The 11,594-nt window shown below is 49.0% G+C and overlaps 1 protein-coding gene across 4 annotated transcripts in view; it reads right to left on the minus strand.

The window, feature by feature from the left end:
• TMEM163 (transmembrane protein 163) overlaps positions 1 to 9,331 on the minus strand; it is a 227,076-nt gene extending 217,745 nt beyond the window's left edge. Inside the window, exons 1-2 of one of the 4 annotated variants that reach the window (XM_053918612.1) lie at positions 8,796 to 9,322; positions 3,237 to 3,356 (exon numbers count right to left, since the gene is read on the minus strand). In XM_053918612.1, coding sequence (XP_053774587.1) covers positions 3,237 to 3,356; positions 8,796 to 8,991 — 316 coding nt within the window. In that variant the 5' untranslated portion in view covers positions 8,992 to 9,322. Of the gene's footprint in view, positions 1 to 3,236; positions 3,357 to 8,795 lie in introns of all 4 variants that reach the window. The other 3 variants (XM_053918613.1, XM_053918614.2, XM_053918615.2) reach the window with 3 other exon arrangements.
• Positions 9,332 to 11,594: the final 2,263 nt, after the last annotated feature.

Raw genomic sequence — 11,594 nt, forward strand, 5'->3', positions numbered from 1 at the left:
TAGGCTTCATTTTTTCATCTGGTTTTCAAACAGATTCAACCAATTCTGTGAGCGTCTTGATAACCAGTGTTTTGAACTGTGCATCCGATAGGTTGGCTATCTCTTCCTCACTTAGTTGTATTTTTTCTGAAGCTTTGAAGTGTTCTGTCATTTGGGCCATTTTTTTTTTTGTCTTGGCGCATCTGTTACTTTAAGGGGCGGAGCCTTAGGTGTTCCCGGGGGCGGGGCAATGCTGGTCGCTGCACTGTGATGCTGTACATGGGGGAGGGGCCGAGAGGGAGCAATGGCACCCGCTTCACTCTCCTCTGGACCTCAATCCTTCATTCCAATACCCACAATCAAACTGGGCCCCTCTGGTGCTGCTTCCCGAGTGGGTGGGCCTGTGCACACTCTAGGCCCCTGTGGGTCTCTCCAATGACCTCTCCTGTGAGGCTGGGAGTCTCTCCTGCTGCCACCCCAACCCCCACGGGCGTTTGCAATCAGAGGTTTGAGGCTTTATTTCCCGAGCTGGAGCCCTGGGTTGCACAGTCTGCTTTGCTGCCTGCCGTTCGTCAGGTTTATCTGTGCGCGAATGTGGGGCTGCTGGGTGCTACCCACCGCTCTGCCCGCCCGCTGTCCGCCACTCTGAGTCCGGCCCTCTCGGTTTATCTGTGCGCAAATGTGGGGCCACAGGGTCTGCTAGTGCTGGGACTGCCTGCGCTGTTCGTCCCACACTCCGCCAGTCTTGGTCCCGCCAGGGCCACGCGAGTCCTCTCTGCCCTGGTGCCCATCTCCGCCCCTCCTACCAGTCTGGATGAATGTTTATTTTTTATTTCCTTGGTGTTGGACTTCCTTGCCGTTTGATTTTCTGTCAGTTCTGGTTGTGCGAGGAGGCGCAGTGTGTCTACCTACGCCGCCATCTTGGTTCTCCCAATGCTAACATTTTATAGGCAAAAAGACTATTTGACTACGGACAAAAAAAGGGGCCACAATATTAAACCTGACAAACTCAGGGGAGGCCTGAATGGCAGGTGCTACAAACTCTGAGACCGAAAGTAACCACCTAGGGTGGTCTGAAAGTTAAATTCCTCAATAAATGATAGCCGTGGCAGTAATAAGGTCCTCAGCCTGTAGCTTCCTTGACAACAGCCGGTCTTCCCCTTTGGTGAGCCTATTGTCTTATTTGCATCTAAGATAACTATAGACCTTTGAAATGTCAGAGGAATCCCCTTTTTCCAGACCCTGCAGGGTACACCCACCACACAGAATCCCTCACTGTTACCTTGTTGCCCACCTACCACCTCCATGCGCTGTAAATGTTGACTACCCCACACCCACCGATGTGTGCCTCTGCCTTTCACTCTGTGTCCCCTCTCAGAGATTTCCTCCTCTGCTTTCTCCCACCTCCCTAATCTACCAGCAATGAATTTCATCCACCACCCCCATACACCGGCTCCTTCGATTCTCATGTATAAAATAAGCTGCAAAACTGCCATTCTCCGAGGTATTTTCTCCATCCATTTAGATTTTACTTCCTGGCAAGTGTTATCAGTTTGGATCAAATAAACTCTTGTAAGACTTTCTTGGGCTGAATGCCCTAGATGACAATACTTGCTACAACAAAGGGGTAAAATCACTTTAAAAAGAAAAAGAAAACCCTTTCGCAAAACAATATGTTAATTCCAAATGCATTCTGCAACATTCTTTTCCTACTACAGGAAACAGAACAAAATTTTCAAGACAATCCAACTGATCAGGCATAACCTGTGAAATCAAAAGTTCCTCACTATTTTTTCCTATTATGAAATTAAGTACAACAAATGAAGTATTATTCTCCCAAAGGAAGGACTTAATATTTCTTCACACTCAGGCCCCCATCCCAACACCCCCAGGATAAAGTGCTAACAGCTCTATTAGGCACAGGGACACAGCTGAATGACAGTCACTCAGTTTGTGAACCACCTCCTTTCATCCCACTCCTCTCCTTACACATGTAAATTATGGTGTCCCATCGGAGCCTGCCAACAGCCACCACAACCAAATTATCCTCCAGGGATACCAATCGGGCTTGTTATTCTGGTTTCAGCATTAAAAAAGGAGAGGAAGAAGCAGCTGTTTTCAGGAATTAAAGTTTCTCTTGATTAGATTTCTGGCTCACTGCTAAATGTTTATACCCTGAATGCATTACCCTCTGCTTCTAAATATTTGGCTTTTTTTGAGAGCCAAGATGTGGTACATTTCCAATTAAATTGCTTCAAGTAATGTATGCCTAGTTTTGCCCAGAGCATTTGGTCAAATTCTAATATGCCCTCTTGGGAGCCCACACGAACTTCCAGCAGTAGATCTAATTGTGCAGAATAGAATTTTAAACAACACTGAGCCCTATCTTCCAGCGGACACAGTCCTTTTTTCCTCTACTCTGAGGGTTGTCATATGAGACACCTCGTATGATACTTACCACTTAGAATATAGATCTTTCTACTAAGGGGATAAACCAATCACAAAATACATTCCTTTTTTCCCCAGCGTTAAAAAAAACATTGGTTTCTACCAAGAGTGAGCTGAAGCTGAATGCCATAGTTTAAGCCTGTGAATCACTGCACGATTAATAATTAATAGCACATGCACATTTCCATAGGCTGCAAATGTCAGCTGAGAAAATGCATGTCACAGGGCTTCCTAACCCACCAAACGGATGATGCATAGGTGGACAACTGTCTTAGTTTTTCTTGACTTTAATCAATGTTCCTGTTTCTGTGCCCACTGAAAACGTGCAAGAGGACCCTCTCATTCTTCTTTCATCAAAATATGTGCCCATTTTATTTCAAACCTCACACAGACATAACCCAGGGAAAGCAGAGGATGTGCTGCAATATTGCACTCACCAGACTGCATTAGGCTCGAAATACGAACCTCCAGGATATGTATTTGTCATGTCATCCCTGGCTGAAGGCATCACCAGGATAATATTCTCCTGGTCAGATGGCAGCTGCACTCGACTTCCACAAACCCACCTGCTGATGAAAGCCAAGCCTCCCAAGTACTGCTCCACGTTTCTTCTCCTTAACCACTTCTTCCCTCCTCCAAGGAGAGAAGCCATTTTACTAATTTATAAGTACACCGACTATCCAACAATCTAAAAAAAAATTTTACTCATCAATAATAGTCAACTAAAAGCAAAAGCACACCCCACAGAAGTCAGAGAATAAAACAGGCAACCTGGGCACATATTGATCGGCAAGATTCCGGATACTCACTAAAGGCAGCCACAGCCAGGGCCAGCGTCACAATGATGGAGAACCAGGAGACCCACAGTGCCTTCCTCCTGTAGTTCTGGGCTTCATGAGGTTTTAGGCGAGTGCTGCTTTCTAGTAAGCCTGGCAAAAACAGGGGGGAAAGGAAGTTAGACGTTTCCTTATTAAGAAAACCACAGCCAGAGCTACACTTGGTATCCAAGGACTGCAAATTGACAGCCTTGGGCTGAGCTGTGGTTTAACAATTGGGAGAGTTCACATGCAAATCAGGCCTTCTGGCACCTCTTGAAAAGATGTGAGGCTCTAGCCACTATCCGGCAGGGGTTCCTGCAGCATAACAACAGCCGTCTTCTTCATCAGGACCCTGCAGACCCACCACTCCCTGACTCGCCGACTGAACCCAGCCACCCGCCAGCCCCTGTGTTAACTAGCTTGCCTCACACTGGTGCTGCTCCTTCTAACAACACCCTTTTGGTAGGAAAACAGCACCAAGAGCCCACATTTCATTAGCCATTCAGGCTCCTCAGCTGTGGGCACTGATTTGCATTGATCCACCTGCAAGGTCCCACTGGTGGGCTGGGTGTTGCCTAAAGCAATGAGTCCTGGAATACAAATGCCCTCATTGCTCCCTCAGTGACAATTAACAGGAGAAGGACCTTTCTCTTTAACTGCCACCACCAAGAGCCCCCAGACCTAAATTGCATGCCGTTTTCTTCTCTTTCTGCTCTACTATCTATCCTTTCGTACCAAGCATATGTTGAAAAACTCTTAGAATATTAAACTGAGGCAAATCTGCTACAACTGGAGGTAGCTTTCCAGACAGGCCATGTGTAAGAAAGGTTTCATTTTTGTTTCCTAGGCTTTCAACATTGAGAGATCTTGACAACAGAAATTCATGACTCCCAGGCAATGCACAAGCTTCAACTGCCTTGGGTTGAAGACTAAAATATCTTCGATATGATCCCAATCTATATTTTTCATTCTCCTTTGAAAACAGATCATACATGGCATCTCTTTGTTGCAAAGAGAAAAAAATTCTCAATCAAACATTCTACATAAAAGGAGCTTATGACACTATCTCTGGCTGAACGGCCTAGCATACACCTTTTACGGATGGAGCAGCCTCATCACAACAGGTCCAAAAAATGAAGAAAAGCATAGCCAAATCTCTGGCACGATTTGTAAAATATTACACAGTGTGTGACATATCACACCTATGCATTGTGTAAAAGGCATCATCTTATTAAACCCACTGGGCATCCCACTAAGCCTCTGGGATGAGCATCCCACTTGCCAAAGACTGTGTCCTGGTCAAAAATTATAGCAAGGACCCTGTTGAAACTTCCCAATTCCATTTACCACCCAGACTCAAGCACCCTGAACAAGTTCTGAACAAAGCAAGAGGAAATATCGAGAAGGTTGCTTAGTGAACCCAGTTTATAGACAGAGGTTTTTAAATAACTGAAACATGTAGACTTCCTTAGGATCAAAAGATGGATGGATGGAAGGAAGGAAGGAAGGAAGGAGATGCTAGAGGTAGGTTTAAACACCATCTCCATCACCTCACTGTAAAAATGTCCCCAAACCTGCCAAAATAAATGAATGAACTTGGATGGAAAACAGAAAAACCTCTTATCAAGGGATTTCAAATTAAAATCCCTTTGTCTACTCTCTGTCCCTTTGCTTACATCTTCTCTAGCTGCTAAAACACCCCATTCTAATTTTCAACCATAATCAATCACCCTGTGTCCAGTTAAAGCCACAGCCTAGAATGAGAAGGTCCCACACACTCCCAATAATTTATTTCCCTTTTCCCAAATGATATAAAAATCTTCCTTTCATCTTGGCAAATTGATTTCCAGAAGTGAATCTGATTCAAATAAGCAGTTCATTTGCTGGGTGTTTTGATAGCAACAATCTCGAGAGGTTTATCTACTGGGGGGGTGTAAAAACAAGGTTCCTTTTAGAAGTAGATTTAATTTTCTAAGAGAAAGGCAATGGTCTGCATTTTCTATTCGGCCACATGGCGTTTTTCCTCCAAAGTCAGCTGTTTCCAACCATATGATTGACCGCGCAGGCCAATCTACACACCTCACCCCTCACCCCTCACCCCTCAGTGGGCCAGCACTCCCGTGAAGGGGTTTGGGATCACAGCCCTCATAGGCTAAACTGCCCTGCGAAGGGGAGGCACTGGGGTCTTCTGAACAGTAGGACTGCTGGTTCTTCCCCAGACCTGCCCCTGTGCATACCTCCCCGATGAGATTTTTTTAAATTAAAATACTGCAGTAAATGCAATAGGAAAACTGTCCATGAAGGGCGGAACTTCCCCATTTCTTTCCAACCTTTGTTATCTCCTACTAGTTTTCCTCTGTAAAAATATAGCCTCTTTAAAGAATGGAAAACTTCCCACTCCTCAAATTACTACAAAGACGCAGCTCATAAATGCCTGCACACAGGTGCCTCTATCTCTGCTCCTATGTTGGCTACATGCACACTTGCAAGCCATGGAGATGCAGTGAGAATTTCTGAAGTTTTCAGGATGCTGTGCTTCCAAGGCAGAAGAAAGGCAGCACAGCCTAGAGAAGCTAAGGCAGGCTGGCCTCAGATAGTTGGCCTGTCCAATCGAATTTCTAATCTCGCCCAAGTTTCACATATTTGTAATTTTGGCCGAGAAAAGAGTAAGCATAAGGGTTGTATTAATGAAGGAGGGATACCTTATTTTTTTAAGGGGGGGATGCAAATATATGCAGGGAGGTTAAAGATATCAGTCATTTCCACGCTAGTATAAATTAGCTCCAGTTGCTTTCTCCAAAGGAGTTAGTCATGTTTGGTTTCTCTGAAGGGGAATATTCGTTAGATGGGAACATAGTGGGAAATGCTGAAGCATATAAGGCTAGGCTGGGCCCTAAGTCTTGGAGCAGAATGATAGGAAGGAAAAAACTTGTGGAGAGAAGAGTGGGTATTAAAAGGGAGAGAGTGAAAACACATAAGGCAAATGTGGCTTATATTTTGTGTGTTTAAGTCCCTAAAGCTCTTGGACCATAGAACTCTTTCTTGCTGAACTGTAAAGCTCAGCCAAATGGCACTGCAGTTTTGACATTATGAGCTAGTAGGTTTCTGGAATCAGCCCACATCACTCCAAATTCCCAAAACACTAAATTATAAAGCACGTCTTTGATGGGAGTTAGAAGAAGTCTGCAACAGGGTCCTGGAGTATCCAACATTTTCACATCTCTGGGCCAAACTGGAAGAAGAGTTGTCTTGGGCCACACATGAAAAACACAAACACTAATGAAAACTGATGAGCAAAAAAAAAAACTGGTTTTAAGTAAATTTACAATTTTGTGTTGGGCCTCATTTATAGCCATCCTGGACCTCATGCAGCCTGCAGGGCACTGCGGGTTGGACACTCTGAAGTTAGGACAGGAGAGAAAGGCAAACACAGTTATACATCAGGGCGCCTAACCCTCACGTGCCCTATAAGCATTTAGGCCTACAAGCTAAAAAGCTTATGGGCTCTCTTGATGGGGAGATGCACAGCAGGCAACTGCTAAGGCTTCTTTCTCCTGAAATCCTCTCACCATCCAGAAGAAGGCAGCCACAAACGAACCATTCCAAGGAATAGGAAAATCAATATCGGAAAGATGCAGCCCATAAGGAAAAATGACACAAACACAAAATATTATAATAAACCTCCCCAGGTAACCTTCTGATTTATTTAATAAGGATGACTCATTCATCATTAACTCTTTGCTGTCAGGAACAGGTTACACAAAAGAATGTCACACTTTCAGCTTTCAATGCCACCCAGCACTGAGTTCTTTGGGGGTAACAGGGTTCGTCCTAACAGAGAGGCTGTGTGTGGTATGCAACGCTTTCACAAAGTAACAGTTTATGAACAGTGAATGCTTTCATGCTATAATATAATGGAAAGTGAAATTCAGTAGACCAGTGAAAAATAACCTTAAGAACGAATTCGGACAGGCTTTTTACACTTGGACACGAGCTACAAAGTGATGCTAAATATTAACTCGCCCTAGCACTTTTCCCCCCTCCTATTATTTTGTGGGGTGGGGAGAAAGAGGCCAGCTCTTGCAGATGACCTGCAATGCTACAAAAATAAGCTCAGCCCAGAGTTCTTTCTTCAATACCAAATCTGTAAATGCTACAATATTAGTTGCAGCGGGAAAGGTAATTAACACCACCTAAAATAAAACTGACAAGTCTTGTTGGGTGCTTGTGATGTCACGAATCATCAACTCTAAAATGATAGCCAGTTACGTGAGAATCGGAGAACCTGCAACACAGGTACCGAACTCGCTGGTTGCCGCTGGAGAGGCTCCAGTTCTCGCCGAGCTCCCTGCCGCCTCGCTGGGGATTGCCGTTTGCCTGTCATTCTATTTCACAGGCTTGAGGCTTAAATTTTCTAAGAGGGAAGAGATCGTGCATCTGCACACTAAACCGGAATAAAAATGTGCAGGAGATACTAAGAATAGGACAGAAACCTGCTAAGACTAAAATATAAAAATCCGCCACAGCCGACAAAAAATAAGGCGTCCAAGAAAAAGGGGTGGAAGTGGCGGTGAGCCGGTTCCCCCGAAGGGCCCGGCTACAAGAATCCCGCTTCGGCCACCAACCAGTTTTAGCAGAACCACTGAGCTTTTTTTGAGGGGACCGATTTGGACTTGGATTCAGCAAGAAGCAGAAAAGATATAGACGTGGCCAAGGACAGGGCTTCCAGCGGAAAGGAAACGATGAGTGAGGGAAAGAGGGATTTAGGAGACGCGGGAATGCCCAGGGGAGTCTCTCCGTCTCATGCCCGCACTCAAAGGGGGCGTCGGCTGTCGGTCGGAAAATAGGGTTCGGCCTCCCCAGAAGGGGACCAGGCCAGAGTCTTGGGAGCGATTCCGAAGTGGGTGACAGCGTGGCTCCAGCCACCACCAGGTTTCAGTGGCATTCGTCCAGCTGAGGTTGGCGGCCCAAACCCGGACGTCCCGGTCCTCTGCCCTCCCCCCAGGCACCCTGCAGGAAACTAGATGCCCTGTAGAGGAAGACCGGGGGCTGCCCGACCTCCCTTCGCCGGGGCGGGCGGCCCAGCAGCCGCTGAGGGGCTCCTCCTGGCTGAACCCGCAGGGGGAAGTTATCCTGGCAGCCGGCGGAGGTCGGAGGGGCTCGGGAAGGAGGGCGCACGGAGCTCAGGTCCCTCCCAGCGGAGCTGGGGCCGCGGTCCCCCGGGAGCACTCGGCTTCGAAAGCAAAAAAAAAAAAAAAAAAAAACACGCCTCCCGCAAACTTTTTCCAGGGGGCGCCGGGGGGGGCAGGGGCTGGCGGAGAGGAGGGCGCGGCCCCTGCGGGCTTCCCCAGAAGGCTGCGGGTTCGCAGGTTCTCGGGCTCCGAGGCGGCGCCGGCCGCGGGAGGTGGGACTGCTGCTCTCCGCGCCCTCGCTGGGACGTCCCCGCTCCCCGCCGGCCCGACCCGGGAGCGGGCAGAGCAAGCTCCGCGCCGGCCAGGCCGGGTGCAGGGGCTGAGAGCGGGGCAATGGGCCCGGGAGCGGCGCGCTCACCTCGATCCTCCAGCCCGTCGCTGAACTGGCCGCTCTGGCTGATCCGCATCTGCTGCCCCTCCTCGGGCTGCGGCGGCTCGCGCGCCGAGGATCCCAGCTGGCCGGGGGCAGCGGCCAACGGCGCGTGGCCCCGGGGCGGCGGCGGGACGCCGGGGCCCGGGGGGCTGCGGCGCTCTCTGCCCGCGGCCGTCTCCATGGTGCGGGGCGGCGGATCCCAGCTACGACGACAGGGGCTGCGGGGCTCGAGTCCGAAGTGCGAGGCGCCGCGGCTCGGAGCCGGCGGAGGGACCGACCGACAGCACGGAGAGGGAGCGAGGGCGGGCGCGGCGCAGTGGAGGTGCGGCGGCTGCCGGGGTGGCGGGTGTGCCGGGAGCGGCGTAGCGGGCAGCCGGGGCCGCGTAGTCGCTGCCGCGCTCCGCCCCCGGGGGCAGGTGCGGGCGGCAGGGACCCGCCCCGAGGCCCCCGCGCCGGAACCGGCGCACGGCGACCGGTGTGGAGGGAGGGATTCTGCGGGGCCTGTCGCCCGAACGCTCCAGGGAACTACGGGGGGCACGGGGCGGCACCGGCAGGGCCCGGTGTGGGTGTGACTGGAGCTCTAACCCCGCCCGCGCTGCGCGACGGTGCCCAGAGGGGAACCCCCTCGGGCCCGATTTCCTCTGCCGTCCGGGGAGCCAGTGGCCGCGCTCGGGCAAGGGCCCCGGCGGCGCCCTAACTTGGCATCTTTCTCCTCCGGAGCTGCACAGGCTTCAGAGGCTGTGCTGAGTCCCGGCGTGGGCTGCTATCACACCGCCCATCCCGGGAAAACGAGGTTCACCTGTCCCCAAGCCCGTCTGTCCCGGGCCTTCTCTAGAGGGTTTGATTGCCCTCCCAGCTTTTCCCTTCAGCACCAACTTAAGGGCGCCGAGTGTCCTTGGGACCGCTGGGCACTGGAGAAGCTGTCTGGACCTCAAGGCTTCCCCACTGCGACTCTCCCTGGTCCTTTGTCCCAGCCAGTCCCCCACCAGCTCACTGTTTCCCCTCTGAGTACTCAAGTCTCTCAGGTTTCTCGGGACTGCAGGCCTCCCCGAGCTGTCCGGCGCGGCCGACTGTCTCCACCTCTGACCACACGGAGCCAGTACCCTTGCGCCCGCAGGCTGGTCTCCGCAGCGAGGCGGCGACCTGTCCACGCCACGCCGGGCCCACGGCGGCTCTCTAGCAGCCTCAGAGATTCAGAGGCAGATCGGCCATTTATCGGATTTATCTTGAGTTTAATGGTATCAACATCCAAACTACAGAGTCTAGATTTAATTTTTAAATGGAAATTTACAATTTAGATTTCGTCTTTAAATTTAATGAGCTCTAAAATGCCAACTCCTTATTTAAAGCCTGCCTACTTTGGGGGTTAGGCACCCTGTTTTTTGCAGAATACCGTTTCCTTTCTCATTCGCTCTTTGCCTGCAGTTGAAATTGGAGTGGGATTTAAAGGCCTTTGTGATGTAGTGGAAGCATCACTAGAAACGGGAATAGTGTTTCACTTTATGTTAGGAATGAGGAGATCTGAGTTGACCTTGGCCAATTCGCTTTACCTTTTAACCACTAATTTCTTTAACTAAAACTGAAAGACTTGGACTAGGTCATTTCAAAGGCCCCATCTTGCTAGGAAAAGAGAATGGGAGGGACAGAAGTAAGAAAGAGTGAAAAGAAAGAAAAGTGCTATGATTTATTGGGTTAAAAAAATGAGTAAGTCTACTTTCCAGCCTTTGTTCTGTCCTTGGAGGTGGACAAACACGGGTGTTTGTAGAGGGGCCCAGGCAGGCTGACCCATAAACCCCACCTTGCTCCCTCCCACACAGACTTTTTCCCTCCAGGTTTTCCCAATTGATCACTCAGTCACTGGCTCTCAGACATTTGAATCACCTTGGGAGTTTAAACACAAAAATACCCATGGCTCCCCCACTGCTGGAGATCCCATAACCTAGGTGATGGAATTGGTCTGGTCTGGGACCTGGGCATCAGTACTTTTTAAAGCTCACTCCCCTTTCTAAAATCATCTGGGAAGCTTTTATTTGTTTGTTTGTTTATTTAAATGCTGACTCTTCCTCATTGCTTTGCAATCCTGATTAAGTGGATCTGAAATCTGGATGAAAATCTTCATTTGTGTGTATGTGTGTCTCTCTCCCTCTCCCTCTCCCTCTCTCTCTCTCTCACACACACACAGAGAGAGAGAGAGTCTGATGTAGATTGTCCCAGAGCCACCTCTGTACAATGGGAGACCACCCCCCCCAAAAATGGAATTATCTTCTGCAGGGCGCGTCCCTTGTAGTACAGGCTTCCCCTGCTAGATGAGTGTTCTAGGATCCATCTGTATCACTGTGCCAGCCAGCATAGTTGTGAGAGGCTGCACTGAGCTTCAGTGAATTTTCTTTTTGAAGACCCAACACATTTGCCCATTTCATGATGGATGATTTACAAGCACACCTGCTCACAGAGTGCTGAGTGTTCAGCAGTTTTTGTCCAAAAACAGCAAGACCCTCATGCCGTACCCTCCCTATTCACCTGATCTCCCCAAAACCACCTTTTTTTTTTGTTTCACTTGTGAAAAAAGTCCTCAAAGGAAAACCTCTTCATCAATATGGAAGAGGTGAAACAAAAAATGGCAGAAGTACTAAAAGGCATTAAAATCTATGAGTTCAAAAACTGTTTTGAGCAGTGGAAAAAATATCCCGACTGGTATGTTGCATCAAATGGAGAGTACTTTGAAGGTGAGTGAAGCTTAAACACGTAAGAATAAATACACAATTCTTTATAAATAAATTCTGG

Source organism: Desmodus rotundus, chromosome 2 (genome assembly GCF_022682495.2).
Source record: "Desmodus rotundus isolate HL8 chromosome 2, HLdesRot8A.1, whole genome shotgun sequence".
NCBI classification, from domain to species: domain Eukaryota; kingdom Metazoa; phylum Chordata; class Mammalia; order Chiroptera; family Phyllostomidae; genus Desmodus; species Desmodus rotundus.